At 37.1% G+C, this 19,496-nt stretch overlaps 1 protein-coding gene and 1 pseudogene across 2 annotated transcripts in view; one reads left to right on the forward strand and one right to left on the reverse strand.

The window, feature by feature from the left end:
* The window catches only part of FMN2 (formin 2), a 317,737-nt gene that overhangs the window by 132,857 nt on the left and 165,384 nt on the right, over positions 1-19,496 (forward strand). For both annotated transcript variants that reach the window (XM_019746843.3, XM_074316783.2), the window contains one exon: positions 17,789-17,876. In XM_019746843.3, coding sequence (XP_019602402.3) covers positions 17,789-17,876 — 88 coding nt within the window. The remainder of the gene's footprint in view (positions 1-17,788; positions 17,877-19,496) is intronic.
* On the reverse strand, positions 1,676-1,776 carry LOC141568008 (U6 spliceosomal RNA; annotated as a pseudogene).

Consider the following 19,496-nt stretch of genomic DNA (forward strand, 5'->3'; position numbering starts at 1 on the left):
GTGATAGTCCGTTCGTTCCTTTTAATCCATTCCAGTCAGACCATCCTTTAACCCATAGTGTCAGCTGTTTTTTCTAGGGGGAAAGTGGGGAGGGGGGAAAGGCAGAAAAAATTCGAACGAATTATTGAATTTTTTTTGCATTGACAACCTCCTCAGGTGACACTCATCCCCCCTACCCTCGCCATGATTCTTATCTTCTTCCCGATGACCCCTGAAAAGAGGAGAAAAGGTGAGGAGGGCCAAAGAAAGTTTACACACTGGGCAGAACTTCTGTCGGAGAAGATATCAAGGGTGTAGAGAACTTCCAGAAAAGGGAAAACCCATTGTAGAAGAAAGGGAAAGAGGCCTTGGAAGGGTGAGTGCACTTGAGCATTATATGTGAAGATGCCAATTTGTGTCTCTTTAAGCCCAAATCCAGTCTGAGTGTGCATGTCTGTTTCATTTCTACCACAAAGAGACATATGTCATGCTTGTCATAATTATGCTGTTGGAGAATAATATGACTTATGCTTTAGGAGATTTGTAAAATCTTTCTGTTGTTACCAAGAAGATATGTGTGTATCAATCTCTCCACAGATTAGTTATAATTAGAAAATGGTATTGAAATCAGATGAGGATAATTCCTATATTGCCTGTGATCGTTCTGAGGAAAGAAGGGGCTAATCTGTTCTTCACTAGATAGCTTTCTGACCTTATTTCATGTTTTATCAAACCAATTATGCAAACTTGAGTCATTCTCTTTACTGACTCTACTCTAGTTACTAGTTCTCTGGCTTCCAGTTCAAAAATTGGAAAGGGAGAAAAAGAGAAACCTTGAGATATTACGATAAATCAAGAATGACTCACTCTCCTAGGGCATCCCACATACAGGTTCTGAAAAACAGCCTGGATATCCTTCTTGGATGACCGAATAGAGGGACTTCTAGGTCAAGATATCAATCTGAGGTGAAGTTAAAGAATATTTGTAAAATTGCTGTGATCTTCATTTGCTTTTCTTTGAAAGGCATCTTTTCATTTAGATCAGTTATTGGTTTGTTAAATATATAATCTTGCATCAGTGAACCTCAAGATTTTCCTGTCTTCAGGTGGTAGATGTCAGCTGATACCTCTGAGAATAAGGATCCATCTGTACTCTCATCCCCTTCCCCCAGTATCAAAGTTGGGATGGCAAAAAGAATTCCACGCAGGAAGTCTGGTAACTTATTCATTAGTCACTCCTGATTATTCATATATTCTCTTTTTTAAGTGTCTATAACTTTTTAATACTTTAGGATATTTATGTTTTTTTGGTCCCTCCCCTTCCTGCTCAGGAGACTGTTTTTTGGTATAGAATTAGCTTGTGCTTATAGTGTGACTGACGTAAAGAAAGTGGGTTCACAACGCATGCTCAAGCAAATTTTGTCCATGAGTGATCCATTGTGAGAGTTAGGCGTGAGGTTCTATGGAGAGTTACAGCCTTTTTTTCATGGCTTCCATTCTTTGCATTCACTTAGATCCATTGGTAGAAGAGTGATTTTCTCAGGTCATTACCTGAAAATGGAATTTTTTCTCTTCTCAGTAGCACTATCATTCATTCTTTGTATCTGTCCATCCATCCATCCATCCATCCATCCATCCATCCATCCAGCCAGCCAGCCAGCCAGCCATCCATCCAGCCATCCATCATCTATCTATCTAAAAAATGGAATGCTTCACAAATTTGCATGTCATCCTTGCACAAGGGCCATGCTATCTGTATCACTCCAATTTTAGTATATGTGCTGCCGAAGTGGGCACCCGTCATGCTCCTTAGAATGGAATGTTTTATCTTCAGAGAATCTAGCCAGGCCTTTCACTGCATGCTTCAGGCCCTAACACTGTATGCCATGCATAGTATGGGTCTCTTACCAGCCTTAAAAGTGATGTTTTCTAATCATTAGACTTTTTGAAAAGGTCGTATATAAATTAAACTGTTCCAGGTTTTTGTTTGTTTCTTTCTTTCTTTGTTTTCAGGGGTTTTATTTGCTACTTTGGGTTTAGCTTTTCATGGAAGTGCCTTCAGAAAGTTGAAAGTGACCCTTCCTTTCCATGTCTTGATCTTTTAAACAAATGGACCAGTCATGGAAGGGGCTAGGATTTGGATCTTGGGTCCTCAGGTTATATGTCTACCTCTTGTCTCATAAAACACAAAAGTGATTTGAAGCCTGGGGTTAACAATTCTGTTTTTGTAAGAGTTAATCCATTTATTTGCATGCTGATGGTTTCTGTTGATGGATGATTCTTGAGCAGATCATTAACATAATTATCAGGTACAGTCAGATGATTTGCCACCAACTTAGAAAATGTTCAGGGATTTTTTACAAGAGCCGTTCATTGTTGTTCAGGTCAATCTTGGCTCACTATGCACATCAGCTGGTGCCTCTAGCTCCATGCTGTGTATAGACTGTGTGAGGTATATATCTGGCTCTCATCCATTATCAGTTTCCTGCCCTGGGGAATTGTTACTATGCATTTTGTTTATTGTGCTACATTTTCAGTATCTTTCCCTTCTCTGGATTTTTAGAAATAGACTAATTAAATACCCCGCTGTACTTTTTATCTTGGGGTGGGATCACTTACAGACTGGGGCACATGGCTTCCCCTCACACTGTCATTGTGTAGTGACATTAGGGAATTTCACAGAAACAGTAAACTAAGCAGAGATTCCATGTGGCATCAATTCGCTCCATGACTATTTGTTGAATACTAACTGTGTGAAGTTTAGTGAATACTAACTGTCTGAGCTTAGTACTTTAGCTTTATGGGATAGGATAGGGAGATTTCAGAATAAGACTGGGCTTTGAGAGAGGGTTAGAGTTGAGTTGTACATGTAGAATTCTAGAAGATATTGAAATCTCTTTGCCTTCTTTCTGCACTAAATTCAAGAGATTAACACCAAGCGGGGAGAAACAAATTTTCATAATCCCAAATAGCATCTGATTCTGAAATTGCTTTTGTTTGACTTCTGAATGAATCTTTTAAAAAAGATTATTTGCTTCCTTATTATTTGATCTAACTTAGTTTGTCTTCCATGAACATAATACCCACAGGTTCTAGGAGTGATGCAGCATGAAGTGGCTGGAAAAATACAAATTGGAAATAAATGTTTGCCTGTAGTACTTTCCAAGGATGGTTGTGTACTTATACATCATTCAAAATTACTTTCAATCAAACATCTTTATATAATTGACTATAGTGTTGACATGATTTAGCTATCCATTAGAAATTTATTCAATAGTTATATTTATGGACACTTGATATATTTAACACTGTATGTTCCTATATTCACTGATTCTAAATTCTTAGCCAATGGTCATGGGTAAAGGGATTAAAACTCATTTGGTGAATATCTAACTTAGTGTATCTGTCCTTCATGTGTGGGTTTCTGTAGACATGTTGGACACCATTAACAGTGTAACAGCTTCCCAAAACCACTAAACTGGTTTATAGGCTCTTGGGTAACTTATTTAATCTTGTGATTTTGTTCCGAGATATTTAGTAATTTTATCACCGCTATGTTTGTAAATCTCTAAGAAAATTATTGAAAAGCATAAAGTTTCATTTGTTCATTTCATTACTTAGTCTACCAGAGTTCCAAAGTTCCAGTAGTTTTGTTCTTATGTGTGTATATCCAAGAGAAATGAGTTCATATGTGCATGAAAATACATGTGTAAGAATGCTTATAGTAGCACTAGTTGTAATAGCTCTAACCTGAAAACATTCCAAACATTCATCAATATTAGAATGGAAGAATAAATTGTGTTATAACTACACAATAGAATACTATACGGCAATGAAAAATAACAATCTACCATTATATTCAGCAACATTGATGGATTTCTTAGACAAAGGCCAATATAAACAGTATGATTCCATGTATATGATGTTCAAGAACAGGCAACAGTAATCTGTGGCAACAGAAGTAAAAATGGGACTTTTGGGGGTATTACTGATAGGAAGAGGTATGAATGGAGCCTTCCAGGATGCTGGCAGTGTTCTGTGTAGTGATTTAAGGGGTGATTACAAGAGTATATACATCTGCAAAAATTAATTGAACTGTTGCGTTTTCTTTACTTTACAGTTGTAATTCAGTAACAGCATTTTAAAAAAATAAACAGTAGCCATTTTAGAAGAACTATTTATTGAACAGCAAAGTACTAACTTGAGCCTTTGGGGCAAAAGAGTTGAAGATGTCTTCAGAGATATGAATAATAAATGATTGGACTGTTGTTGGATAAGAATGTGACAGAATTGTTTGGTAAAGCATAACTTTGTTAAATGAAATTGTTGAAGAAAGGAAAATGCCAAACATACAATCTCTGAAAATGGTGCCATGAGAAAGAAGACAATTTTCTGTAAAGACTTAAAATCACATATTGAAACTTTTATTCTCTAAAAATGAGCATCATAAATTAGATCACTGACAAGTCAATGTTCATTTCTCTTTTACTTCCAAACTCTAGGAGGTCTTTGGAAAATCCATTAGTTGCTTAGTCAGTATGTCATTTCCAAAAATAGACGGGATACTTGCAAGAAAGCTTGGAAATGTGTTTCTCCATGGGGTAGGATCAAATGCAGTTTTCACCCTTGTATCTTTCCAGTGCTAAAAGCACCATCATACTCAGTGACTAGAGCCAGAAATCTAGTTTTGTGTCTATGGAAGGGCCAAAAAGTAACGTCATGCTAACGGCTAACGGGCAGGAGGAGACGCAGAATGCCTAAACAGGCCACAAACTGAATAACGATTCACTGAATAATTAAAAGTGTATTGTGCAATTCTATTCAATAAACTTATACTAGGTGGTCATTCGTATCCTGAATATTTACTTTCTTCTAAATTTTTCACTGGCATGTTGTTGTGTTGTAACTACAAATGAAGGGGAATATTTTGGTTTTATACATTTTCATATTTTCTCTGCAGTTGAGTAACACATGAGGCAGAATATTCAGACGGGTTTCGGTCTAAGGTTTGCTAGTTAAGTAACAATTTGAAAAACAAATTTATTCTCTCTGTTTTATCTGTCTTGAATTGTATCTTATAACACAGAATATTGAGGAAGAGTGTGTGAAAGTCTTTGGCAGAAGTGTGCTCTTCACACGGACGGTTACAGGTGGTGCAGAAAAGGGGCTCAGAGTGGATTCAGGCCAGACTGCCTGCTCTGCCACTGAATGGGTGTCACCTTGAGCAAATCACTTTAGCTGTAAAATGGGGGACGGTGATAGTCACTCCAGCATTGGGTTTTTCCAGTGATCAGTATAAGAATCCATAATATAAAGCCCTTTATTTTTATGTGCTGAGTAATGTTCTCGCAATGCGTAGTTGCCATAAGGTGGCAATACATGGGAAAATGGTCTCAGTAAGAGTCTTTTGTTCATTTGGGGTTGTCATTGACCGACTGTTTTTTCTGTGCCTTTTACTTGTGGTAATTAGCATCACCCATTGAGGTACTAGTGAAATAGGAAGCAAGATGCTGATGTCCACATTCTATAGACATGTTAGATGTCTCAATATGTTTAGCAAGATCGTGACTCATGTAGATGTTGTAATCACAATTTAATGGTTTTCCAATACCTTACTTCTAATCTTAGCCTACAAGAGTTTCTATTGACTTTTAAATGCTAAAAATATAATGTTAAAGTTATAAATAGGACAGATATCTAAAACTAGATTTGTAGAAGGAATTTTGAAGAGAAAAGTACAACTCTGCAGACTTTCATGCTGCAGGACAGATGAAACATTGCTTTCTGATTACCAAGATATTTGAAATGGTGAAGGGCCAAATTATATCTCGCATATATTCTACATGACAAAAGTGGATAAACTGGCAGAAGGGTATGTCCAAAGAATATAAAAGGGAAGATTGTGTATTGTTTTAAATTCAATTTAAACAACTCTGTCTGTTTTCTCTGTACTTATGAAGTGGAGAGAGATGGGGATTTATGATACTTGGTTTTAATTAGAAAAACATTTTGTTTTAAGAGCTTAGTGGTATTTGTTTCAACTTCTTATTCCAGGTTGCTGTAATTTTTTAAAAAAATGAAATGTGAAATTTGGAAATGCAACCTATTGGAATAAAAATTTTATTTAAATATAACCTAATGCCATTTTTTTTCTAAATCAATTTTTTTCAGGGTCACTCTTTACTTTCTTTTTTTTTTTAATTGGTTTTGTTTTGTGTTAGTCGAGATCATCCTAAGAGTTTCAGTGTAATCTAAGAATGAAGACATTGATATAATAAGTAAGGAATTGAGTTTCTAGTTCTTTTAAACACATCCCTTTAAATGAAAATATCAGAAAGCCCAAGATTTTCCCTTGGATTTTTGTTAGTGGATTCCAGTGCTGTGTGGTGCTCTGTTATGTCAGGGATGCTGTACGCGATGTGTGCTTGCGCCGGATGGCTAGTTGGGCCCAGAGCAGGGTGCGCACCTGAGCTGTGGAGTCAGGCAGGGCTGATTCCAGTTCCCCCTTGGTGTCATGGGTCTTTCCGCAATTTTCCATTTGTAGCATCGCTTTCTTCTGTGAATCAATACGTAGTAGTTATTATTTCAGCAGATGTGATTTGAGTACTTTATATGTACCAAGCTAGTAGGATGTTTAATTTCTTCATTCAACTTGAATTTATTTAGAACAGGCCTCTGGCCCTACTCCTCTTGTTTAATAGCTTGCATTCTACTAAGATTCAGGAGAGAAGAGCCAAACCATCGTTTGGTGAGATATGACCGATCTTGTAGTCTAAGCAGGTATTCTCTGTTTGAGAGCACCTTTCCCAAAACAGGGTACGGCATATATTTCTTAGAGGTCACCAAATCACTTCTACGTAATACACATTTGCTTTTTCAAAGTGACATGTTTTGTATGAGACTTGATTTCTGATGTAGTAATGATATATAATGGTATATTGAATGGAGAAAGAGGGTAGAGGAATATATTATCGAGAAACAGTAGACGGCCAGATGATAGTAGTTTTTATTTGGTGAGAGGATGTCCCACAGACGTACTTGAACTTACCTGAAGTTCATGCTTCTCATTAGTTGGAACAACCTGGTATATGGAAATAGAAGACTGGTATCAGGATCTTACACTAAATGAGAATAAAAGTAGGAACCAATGAGAGGTTGAAGCAGTTAACCCATTCAGTTGAAGAACAGCACTCAGATTATTTTAGAACCAAGCGACATAGCTTTTAAAACTGAAGTCTAAAATTTGTATTAAGACCACCACGTGGGAGGAATTGACAGACTGGCAGAGCACACAGAGGCCCTTACTGGTGACTTTACCAAATTCCAGTTTCCTTCTGAGGTCGACTCAGACTGAAAACCAGGTCTGGTGAAGCAGGCAGCTCCCACCTGTGCCAGAGGGTCATTGGGAACCAAGGTAAGAATCGGGTGCACCTTGTCCAAATAGGCTGTGCTTTATTTTCCAGGTTGAGTTCTAGAGTCTTAATCGGTTAGAGATATCAAATATCTCACCAATTAGCAAACTGCCTGCTGTTTCCCAAGTTTTGCTGAGGCTGCCCAAGTAGAAAGTATTGTCTGGTGCCAACCAGATAGTCTGCAGGTATCACTTCTGGGCACGCTCTGTGCCTTGGAATGCTGCTGGATGCCTGTGAGGCCGGCCACCCTGGCTTAACATTAATTGGAAAAGGAGAAGGTGGTAGTTGTAAATAAGACAGCAATCTCCTTGCTTGTCTGGGTAGACTAAAGAAACCTGATAACTTTTTGCCCTGCAAAAATCCCATGCAAGCATTCTTCACTTTTGACTGGAGACTAGTTAAGTTACTTGCAGTTTCTTACAATCTAGTAAAATCATGCACTAAAGAAGGAAACTGAATAACTTGCTAGTGGTCTGAATGCGGCATCACAAGGGTTTTGTTTCCTAATCCCCAGTCAGGGAGAGCCTTTAAGATGTTTGCTGTTTTCATGAAACAGTATTTGGCGGTGCCAAGAAGGCTCTTGTTTCCTGATTCTTATTGGAGCAAAAATCTAGAGATGACCATATCTTTTCAAAGTAAAAAGAAAATTCAAATCAAAGTTGTGGGATGACCAACAGTATGTCTAAAGAGTTCTCTGAAAACCAACACTGTTAATTTGCTAGAGGATTGGGATTAGTCAGTGTGTGGTTGTTCTCTCTTCATTCTAGAGTTTACTGAATTTTATTTGGTTTATCCCTTATCATTTCTATTATTGCTAGTCTTCCTATTGTTGGAATAAACTCAAATGCTTTCGCAGCAGAAAATACAACTGCTAGTTACTGGATCACTAAATTAACACTAACACCTGGCTTTTGTGAGATGTTTTATACTTTAAAGTATTTCATATTATATATTTGATTTTCTCAAATTATGGGAATATTGCATATGAATTATTAACTATGAGGTCGCGCAAGTCCGTGAACTTATCCTACAAAAAGTGCTTCATTCCTCATTGCTGAATATCACTATGGTCACCTTGGAAGAACTCTCATTGGGAAACTATGCATTGATGCCAGCGCCTAGTCCACCCTTCAAAGTAATTTTGGAACTCTTTTTCTTGAATGGCCATCAGAGCTGTCGTTTTACCCTTGATGTCCTGAATGTCATCACAATGTCTTCCTTGCAATATTTCCTTTATCTTCAGGTAAAGAAGACGTCACTCGGGGCCCGATCAGGTGAGTAAGGAGGGTATTCCAATATAGTTATTTGTTTACTGGCTAAAAACTCCCTCACAGACAGTGCCGTGTGAGCTGGTGCTTTGTCGTGATGCAAGAGCCATGAATTACTGGCGAAAAATTCATGTCGTCTAACTTTTTCATGCAGCCTTTTCAGCACTTCCAAATAGTAAAATTGATTAACTGTTTGTCCAGTTGGTACAAATTCATAATGAATACTTTCTTTGATATCAAAAACGGTTAGCAGCATCATTGCAACAAGTTTGTGAACTTAATTGTCCAACTCCGTATATTCTACAGATGGGGAAACAGATCTGTTGGCTGAAGAACTTGTCCAAAGTTACATAGCTTCTAATTTAGGCAAAGACATGGACTGACATGCAGACCTCTTACTTCCACAGCGGCCAAGCCATTGAAAATCTCAAGCATGGGACTTGCACCCTCCCTGCATCCCCTTCCATTCTTAAGCCTCTTGTTTAGTTCGCTTTTACTATTTCGTATTTGCTAATATTTTCCTGTTGCTGTCTCATGAGTGTGTTCTTGGCTGCTTCTTGCATCTGTTGCTCAGTGAGTGCACACTTTCTTTACTGCTCTAATACCTGTGTGAGAAAACAGCAATTTTTACATTCTGTGATTCTGCTTTGGAATTTACCTCTACCTAATCTCTGCAGTTGGCTTATTTTATCTTACCCTACTCAAAGAGGATTTGCCTTATTGGATCTGGTCACTTATACCTCTAATCTAATATTCAGTTTCCAGCGAGGCTGTGCCAAGCCATTTCAGAGGAAAGCAATGTGCTCTCCCTGACTGGGGATTAGGAAACAAACCCCTTGTTGTGATGCCGCATTCAGACCACTAGCAAGTTACTCAGTTTCCTTCCTTAGTGCATGATTTTACTAGATTGTAAGAAACTGCAAGAAACTTCAAGTTATCAGCCTATTGGATATTTAGTATGGAGCCCTTTGATGTATCAGCTTAAAGCTTAGTTATCTAGTATTCCATGTGACGTAAAAAAATTCGTACTTTTTTTAACAGTTCTAAATTAGCAACACACACCATTGTTGACTGATTAAATAACTATTTAAATGTGAGTTTGGTTACTTGCATAATAAATATACTTCACATCAGCTTTCTACTATGTCTTGACATGATTCTGAGGCAAGTTATATAAATTCTTATCTTTCAGTTCTTGAGTTTAGTGGTAGAATTTCAGCTCAGTCATTATTTGAATGCCTCCTTTTCAGTGCTTCCTAAATCTGCATCAGCATTAGCTGTGGAGTTTAAAAAGAAATGCATATTCGAGGATTTTATATTAGAGAAAAATTACTTTTCAGAGTGGAGAGTAGGAACCTTTATTTCAGAAGCCATCTCGGTGGTTCAGATGTCTAGCCAAGGCTGGGAACCATTTTTGAAGGTTATGGTGGGTGGGCGGGGGGCGGGGGAGGCTTCTGAGATGAGCAAAGTGATTTAGACAAGGTTCACTTATCCAGCAGACATTTATTGAATGCCTGCAGTGTATTTATCACTGTGCTGGGGGCTGGAGTGCTCAACACAATAGTCTGTCTAGAGGTGCTTGTGTTTTAGTAAGAATTACCCCAACAATTACTTTCTTGTGTGCATATTGTAGCTGAAAGTGTCCTAAATCAGCCCTGACAAGACTTGTGTGGGAGGTAGGGAGAGTGTTCAGGGAAATCTTCCTAGAGGAATGATACTTGAACATTCTCATCTAGGGAGTAGTCAGAGTTTATCCTTTTGACAATAGAAAATAGAGCAGAAAAATAAAGGACCATGAAATGTTTGCGAGAGGAATGACACGATGAAAGCAGCATTTACAGGACATTGGGCCGAGAATAGGACTGGGGACCCTGGAGGCAGAAGGTTCCTGCACGCGGTGACGTGGAGCTGAGCACTTGTACCAGGGTGAGGGTAGTGAAAGAGAAGAGGGAACATAAGGAAACATGAGAGGAACTTGATATGTGACTGGACATGGGAAGTGAGGAGGAGGAATGAGTCACAGGTTTCTGTACCGAAGACTGGAGGCGATGGTATCCGTGACTGAGATCAAGGGGTTGTGAAATAGAATTGGTGGCACAGAGGACAATGAGTTTCTTTGTCCTTTTGGTCTTTCGTGCATTTATCACACTGTCTGACCTGTGCTTAATGGATGTATTAATTAAAATATTGGCATGGCTGCCTCTACTTGATTTTAAAAGCTGGGAAGTTAATTTCCTCTTTCATGGAAATGTCTGGGCAGGTGTATCCAGGGAGGTTGGAATGGCTCTATTCCACCAGGTTGTGCAGGGATGGATTTCCTAGCTTTTTCCTTGTTTCACTGCCAGCAGGGTATAGTATGGCCGAGGACAGCTTACTTCTAGAATTTTGCCTTTGAGCCTAAGAGAAGAAGGAATTAGGAAGTGGAGAGCACTTTTTGGGAATAGTGCTTTATTGCTGTCCACATTCCATTGTCTATAACTTGGTCGCATGGCTATTCCTAGGTATAAAGTAGGCTGTGAAAAATGTTATTTTGGCTGGCCAATCATATACTCAGCTAAAACTCAGAAGTTCTATTGCTACAAAGTTGAACAGGACTTTGCAACCTGCTACAGAGTTCCTTAGTTTTGTGCTTAGAATTTGGTCACCTTGAGTTGAAGGAGGAAGTAAGACCTCCAAATAGAAGTGCCCAGGAAATAATTAAAGACTCAGAGTAGTAGCTCAGAACTGTGAGCTATCCATACAATATAAATATGTGAGGCCATTCAAACACTATGGATGCACTTGTTAGACTATAGAGAAAAGCTTTATCATTATCCTGCTGCGCTAGATTTAGATGCTCCTTTGTGGAAAAAAAAAACACCAACACACAAAAAACCAAAGTAATACATCTTTAATTTCATAGCAGTGTTTTGGTTATCCCTTGCTGTTATTGTTGTGATGAATTATTGAATCTTTGAAAAAAATTAAACATACTTTTCTGAAGGAGTAAGTAATGCTTGTTTCTTTAAAAATATTTTTATGCTTCGGTTCTTTTTTCTATATCATTTATCCAGAGGTAAAAAAAGAATAGTTTACCTCACACAATTAATTTACTGCTTTTAAGTTGTTTTTCTTTAACGTAAAAAGCTGTTGAATTTTTCCTGAATGTGTTGTTCTACATCGCCTTGCTTTGGTTTCCTCACATTAATTATTATGTTTTCCATCTTATTTTAGAGGAATAACCTATAATTTAAATGGTTTTAAAAATGAATGAATGAATGAATGAATGAGTGGTTATAATATTGAATCTGAGGCTCTGCCTAAGATTCTGTCTGCCAGAGGTTGCAAAGTGGAATGGCCTTTCAGCTGGAGGCCACTGGAATCCTGCACTCTCACTGAGAATCCTGCTTCTGTGTTTAGCCCTCAGGCTGTAGGTGAAGGCATGGGGAATTAAGAGGAGATTTCAGGTTAAAGTTTTCATTATTCTTCTGACCTTGCTTCCCTAGCGTCTTAGTGTATTAAGGGTGCAATGACAGAATGCCACAGACTTGGTGGTTTATGAACAGGAGAGATGATTTCTCACAGTTACGGAGGCTGAGCAGTCCCAATATCAAGGCACCGGCAAATTCAGTGTCTGGTGAGGGCCCTCTTCCTGGTTCAGAGACAGCTATGTTTTTGCTGTGTTCTCACGTAGTGAAAGGGGTGAGGGGTCTCTTTGGGACCTCTTTATAAGGGCACTAATCCCAGTCATGAGGGTTCCACCCTTATGACCTAATTACCACCCAAAGGTTCCACCCTCAAATATCATCATCTTGAGCATGAGATTTCCACATACTCATTTTGGGGGATGCAAACATTCAGCTTCTGGCACCTAGGTCCTCTGTCTCTCAAACTGTTCTCATGAAGGACCAGTTTTTAAATTTCCATTGTTTTCAGATACTTTGTAAAATATGATATTATATATATATATATATATATATATATATATATATATATATACACACACACATATCATATATGATATGTGATATATATATACATATATATCATATATGGTATGTGATATATGTATATATAGATTCTTAGAAAAATGAAAATAGAAAAACCTAAAGAAAGAAATAAAAATCTAAATTCTAAAACATTTCTCCATCATTTTGCTATAAAATTTCTTAGCACTTGCTCTCAATTTCTGTACATATTTATCCCTGAGTTGGCCGGTAACACAGAGGACTTTACAGCAGCCTCTGATCCACATTTTGATTAGGCAGCACTGCTTTGCATCTGCACTAATTCTCATATCAACCTCTTTATGAAGTGTGTCCTCTGTTTTACAGATCAGGACACAAGGATTAAAGCAATTAAGTAAGATGCTCAAGGATATGCCAGGGCTGGAGCAGGAGTCTGACCCAGAGTTGCAGCCAACCCACAAGGGGTCTTTGTTAGAATTAAGGAAAGGTATCCCTTCCCCTGGAAACTCGCTTCCCACCTTTGCTCTGTATACGGGTGTAGAACCGTTGTTAGATGAACTATTGTAGGATGTGACCGTGATCAAATTTATCCATGCCCTGTCTGACTCCCTTGGATAGGATAGACCATCCAGTAGGGGAGTGGACAGTGGAAAGAAGAGGATTAGTGGAGAATAAGACTTGTCTCTTTGTCATTTTATTGTGGATTTTCACAGAATGGTGGTTGAAGTTGTAAAAGAAACTAAAACTCAAGTTAGTGAATATTGCTAGTTTTCAGTATTCCCAGTACAACTTGAGCTCAACCATAAGTTTTTGGGCTATCTATTAATTTTATTACCTAAGACCATCCTTGGATTCCATTATTAGCAATTTTCATGTACAGTCAGTCAAGTAATGGGGGTTGAAAATAACATAGAAAAATATTTAATTATGTACAATAATGCATATGACTACATCCTCAAATCCCTTGGTGCTTCTGTCATCATACTTCTATGAGTTCCCCACACCTAGTTTACAAATTAAATGAAGAAATACAAAAACATGTACAGTAGAAATCGACCAAGGATGTCTCCTTGATGCAGTAATCTTTCAGACCAAAAATTAGTTAATTTTAAACACATTTCTACCTGTGCAGCCTAATTATATTAACTACGCTGTTTCCCCGAAAATAAGACCTAGCCAGACAATCAGCTTTAATGCGTCTTCTGAAGCAAAAATTAATATAAGACCCAATATTATATTATATTAAATATTATATTATATTATATTATATTTTATATTATACTATACTGTATTATATTATATTATATTATAATGTTAAACTATACTATATTATACTATATTATATTATACTCTATTATATTATATGATACTATACTATGTTATATTATACTATACTATACTATACTATACTATACTATACTATACTATACTATACTATACTTTACTATACTATACTATACTATACTAAAGACCAGGTCTTATACAATAGTAAAATAAGATCTAGCCGGACAATCAGCTCTGATGTGTCTTTTTGCTCCAAAAGATGAATCAGAGCTGATTGTCCGGCTAGGTCTTATTTTCGGGGAAACACGGTATATTAGGGTCTTGAAAGTTTTGACTGGGTCATATGTATGGTTTCATTCTCTTCCATGGCCTAATATTGCACCCGTTCAAAGCAGATGTGTCATTGGGTCATATAGGATGCCAGGGAAGAGAAACTAAATGGAGAAATCATTCGCATCCACTGGAAAACTGCTCTAAACTAATAAGGGTTTTAATTTCTTAGGAAATGACAAGGGAGGAAAGAAAGATAATTCCCTGGTACAATTAAACTCAGTAATGAAAAGTTGACAAATATCTCATTTTTAAGAAAACATTAACATGCTTTCCTAAATATTTAACTTCTTATAGATATTTTTATTGCAATGAATACACTGCTTATAAGAGTGTCAATCGCATCATCATGCTGAATATCCACTGAGCTTTTTGAAGTTGATGCTGTTGTTGTTTTTGCTGAGGAAACTGAGGCTTTAGGGTGTTGGAGTACCTTTTCCAGAAAGCCCCATTCAGACCTAGGAATCAGAATCTGCATTTAAAAAAGATCCCAGATGATTTATATGCATATGAAAGTTTGATAAATATTGCTTTACTTACAGGGTCCTTGTTTATAAACCCTACACAGTCCTGCCTCCCAGGGGAGTCTAAGGTACAAACTTTATTAAGCGTATTAGCTGAATCTGATGTAAATTTAGATAATTGAAAATAAACCTTTTTTTCTGGGTTATAGTTCTAATTTTGTAGGTTTCAAATTTGTTAATTCTGCATTTTTCGTTTTTCAAGTAAGCATTCTTAGATCATCTTGTAAAAGTCAACCCTTTTCTCCCCATTGCATCTGTGGTCACTGGATTTTCAGATTGTTCTAGATTGAACAATCCCATGTTGTTGTTTTTTAAAAAAAGGATAAATAACAACTGTGTTTCTTAACATGAAGGTTGAGTTACTCTAGGAGTTGTGAGTTGATCCTTTCAGACATCTCTCCTCTCCTGTATGTGTGCCTCCTGGAATGTGGTAGATATTTACTATTTCTACCTATATTCTTAGACATTTAAATGTAAAGAAACAGTTTTTAATCAAGTTCATTTGAATTATAAATCAAGTTTCAGGTATGAACTGTGAAACAGTCTATGTGATCTTTTAAATGAAATACAGGAATTATATATTACTTTAAAAAAAAAGATGAACCCTTAAACAAACAAACAAAAGACTAATTCTTAAACATGAACTATGCGTGTTTTAAAAAGAAGGAAGTGACATGCAAACACTGGCACTTTTAGAGATGGCACTTGGAAATCAGTTTGGTGAATGGACAAGAAAAGATGAGACTCATCAGTGATTCTAGAATCACTTGGAAGGCTTTTAAAAATGCATATGGATGCTTTCTACATCCAGATATTCTGGTTAGTAGGTTTGTGCTAGGGCCAAAGATTTTGCATTTTTTACTAAGTTCTCAGGTGAGGATGATACGTGCTGGTCCAAGGAACACACTTTAAAAATCACTGGACTAGATTTTGGGAGATTAGTTAGAAATCCTTTGTTTTGATATATGTAGCCTATAATCTAGAAGTAAATGCTGACAATAGAGTTGAGGAGGAGAGGTGAATTTCAAAGACAGAGAGGAGTTACGAATGACAGGACTTGATAACAGACCAGGGTATGCAGTTGAAGCAGAGGCAGTGGTCTAGATTGATTTTTAGATTTCTAAATTTGGTAGGTGAGTGGAAAATGGGCGGGCCATTATCTCAATATTATGGAATAAGAGTGGAAGCTGGATAGATTTTTGGGGAGCAGAACTGATGACAAGTTTGTTTCCAGACATGTCAAATTAAGATTTATGTGGGTGATTTAAGTAGAGCTATCTGTCAGGAAAGTAGGATACCAGGGAGTTGAAGATGCAGTTAGAAGAATAGAGTTATAAGTGCAGGCGTGTATGTCTATAGAAGACAAAGTACGGGTCATTAAGTGAAGAGAATAAAGTGATGAGAACAGAACTCGGGAATATGCCGGTGTTTAAGGGAAGTCACAGTAATTCACCTTCAAAAGGCCTGAGAAGGACTAGCAGGAGCCCTGGAGTAGAGTTTCTCTAAGAGTGTGATCAACATGTCAGCACCGCAATGAAGATCAAATGACATATGGATTCATACGTTATGTACCCATTGCTTTTATGAGCCAGGAGATGATAGGAACTTTGTAAAATCAATTTTGTCAGAGTGCACACCTGGGGCCAGATCTCATTGATCTGAAGTTAGACAGTGGTTGTAGGACAGAAAACATGCCTTCTGTTTTTCTGATCTTAAGTTTCACCTTTGAAGAGGATAACACTATTGATAGAAACACTTGACATATGAATTGATTCATATTTAAGTTATAAGGTATTTTTGTAGCAGAAATTTAATAAAATGTTTAAAGAGCAAATTGAAAATCAAAATTTATATGTTGTTGGGTTTTTTTTGTTTTGTTTTGTTTTTCCCTTTTGAGGAAGCACCGCCTCTTGTGGGGTATTTCCCCTTTCCACAGAAAGCTTTCAGAAATGGCGAAGTTTTTGTGGTTGGATGCTCTGAAAGTCTTCTGTGTTATTCTTTACCCCCATCCCTGCTAGAGAACCAAGAATGCTATTATTGTTATTAAGAATACTGTTTTACTCTGTGAATTTGTGTGACAGCTGGGCACAATTATTTTATTAGTTTCTTGATTGACCCAGCTTAAACCAAAAAGAAAGACAAGGTCAACATATGTGATAGCTGTTAGGGCAGCTGTGACTTCTGGTAATTTGACCATAACCCTTTCTCCTTTCCTCCAGTGTTTCTCTAAGCAGATTTAGAACAAAATGCTGATAGTAAATAGAAATTTCTTCCCTTCACAATATTGGGACAATGGGGTATAGTTTTATAAGCAGGGTTTATCAATGGTGTGTTGGTGTTTGCAAAACATACTTTAAGCATGTTTGTCCAATAGCAGCAGGCCCATCTCTGTTTCAGGAAAACTTATTGTGGGGTTGGGTGATGCTTCAGAACTCTCTGGAAAGCCAGATTTGGATTAGCTGACCCAGCCCTTTGGCTCTCATGCTCATATCCCTCTATTAATTAGTGGGAATGTGGGCCAAATATAGAACGAGAGGGACTACCAGTAAAATAGTGAGCTTTCTAAAAGACCTGAATAAAAGCACATTTCCTATTTTATGATCAAACTGATCCGATCTAGCAAGAGTCTCTGAGTGTACACTTTATTTTGCCCTTCACTTGTTGATCAGTGTTTCAAGGCTCCACATTAAAAAAGGAACAGTTTTTAAATCCCAGGTTGCCAATGATAAAATGTGTAATTGTTATTTTACAGAGACCAAACTAATTTCCTAACCTATTAGAAATGTTGCTTGTTGACAGATCAGGCTCTTAAAAGACTGGTAAAGAGAATGACATTGAAGTCGATGGTGAATACGAGGTGTGGGGGGCAAGTGGTGCACTTTGAAGAGGTGTGATATAAAACCCAAAAGCTCTTTCCAAATCACTGTTGAATACTTTGAACAATGACTTTATTTCTTCTTCATTTAGGATTAAAAATAACACGTTATTAAACATATCACAAGTTCAAATTAACATTTCCCCCTTTTCCTTTCTTTCTTGAGCAGGTTGTCAAGTTATTAAGCAACAAAAGGTCACAAGCAGTTGGAATATTAATGTCTAGCCTTCATTTAGATATGAAAGACATACAACATGGTAAGTATCAAAATAAAAATTCAGCCTTTAAATACTAAAATTTGGGCTGAAGTATATGCTGTTTGGTGGTAAAATTATTGCAGATTTAGAGTTTCTGTGTATATTGAGGTTAGTATATTTCCTGTAAGTGCTACCAAACTTTCTCCCATGCTTGTTAATGGAAGATTTACTATCAATGTGGCTTTTCTGTTATTTCTGTATCTTTCTCTTGCTACGAGCCTGATTCTCATGTGATGTATTTAGTCAGCATTAATAAATATTTAAATTTTGATTCATAAGAAGTACTAGTCCCACTGTACTCTAACTAATTAGACTGTATCTGAGGTATTTGCTACTGGATGCCACAGTCAAAGAGTGACCGGTAAATAGTAGAGAGAGGAGGATCGTGGGGTGTGTGTCAGCCATTGAAAGTAACTGGAGAAGATAGTCCACAGGAGAGAAAAATATGTCAAGTCTCAAGTCTCAAGTGTTGGATGAGCTAACAAAGAAGAGGAAGTAAACCTAAAATATTCTAACGCATCGGCTTTGCCCAGTGTAAGAGTTACAGGGAAGCTTGTTTTGATTGTTGTTGTTTTAAGAGTGTTATTACGATGAAAGGTGTCAAACAGAAGGCTGGGTTGCCATATTAAGTGAGGAAATGAGAACTCAAACCTGTTTAAGAGGCTAAATGATCATATATCTCAGATGTCTTTGAAACATTGGTCAGGTGATTGGGCACGTGTGATTAGTTCTCCTCTTCCAAGATACTGTGAGATGCCTAAAGAATCCCTAAAGCAAATTGATTATACATAACTACTTAGGGGGGAAAACTGGTCCCTCTTCTTTCAGTATTTTGGGACGACTGTAGTGTAAGCCAGTGGGCTTTTCTACACATAGAGGCAGTGAATTATTTTTTTTCTAATAACCATCAAAGATAGTTTCAAAGTATTCTTGCCCACTTATATTATTGTTTGTGATCCAGACATACGGAAGCAGTTGTTATCATTACCTTTTATTATTTCTTTTATGTTGTTGTTTTAATTTATATCTTTAACCAGGCTTATAAAATATTTTTATTTTATTTTTGGAATTAGGGTGATTTTAACATTTTCTAAGTGGCTTTAGTGTCAATATTTGAATACTTTGATTCTACCCTACAATTGATGGACATGCTTATGCCATATTCTCTTATCACATTTATACTTAGAGATATTGCCCAAAGGCAAATAGAGGAATTAAATTTATATTCAGAATGTCCCTTAAGCTTTCCAGAGCCTTAGAAGACGATTGAATTATCCAATGGAATGCCAGTTTACCTATGAAAGAAATATGGTTTCAAGTATAACACAAGCCTTATAAATCATGAAAACATTTAGCTGGCCTTCTAGCTTACCTCTTTATGAATGTGGATTCTATTTATTAGGCTTAAAATATTGTGTGGAATAATTCATAAATAGCCCTGTCAATTGATGAGTAACTCTTAATCACAGTTTAGGTTTTTATTAAACTGTTTTGATGGTGAGGAGACTTTCTCAGGCCAAAGCATTGGGGGTAGTAGTCATAGACTAGGACGCCAAGTCTGGCGCCAAGTATTTGGCGTTTCTAAAGCTGGCAGATGGAGCCCTGTTAAGTCATACAATC

The sequence above is a fragment of the Rhinolophus sinicus genome, chromosome 6, assembly GCF_057876585.1.
Source record: "Rhinolophus sinicus isolate RSI-liver-muscle chromosome 6, RSI-T2T, whole genome shotgun sequence".
In the NCBI taxonomy this organism is placed as follows: domain Eukaryota; kingdom Metazoa; phylum Chordata; class Mammalia; order Chiroptera; family Rhinolophidae; genus Rhinolophus; species Rhinolophus sinicus.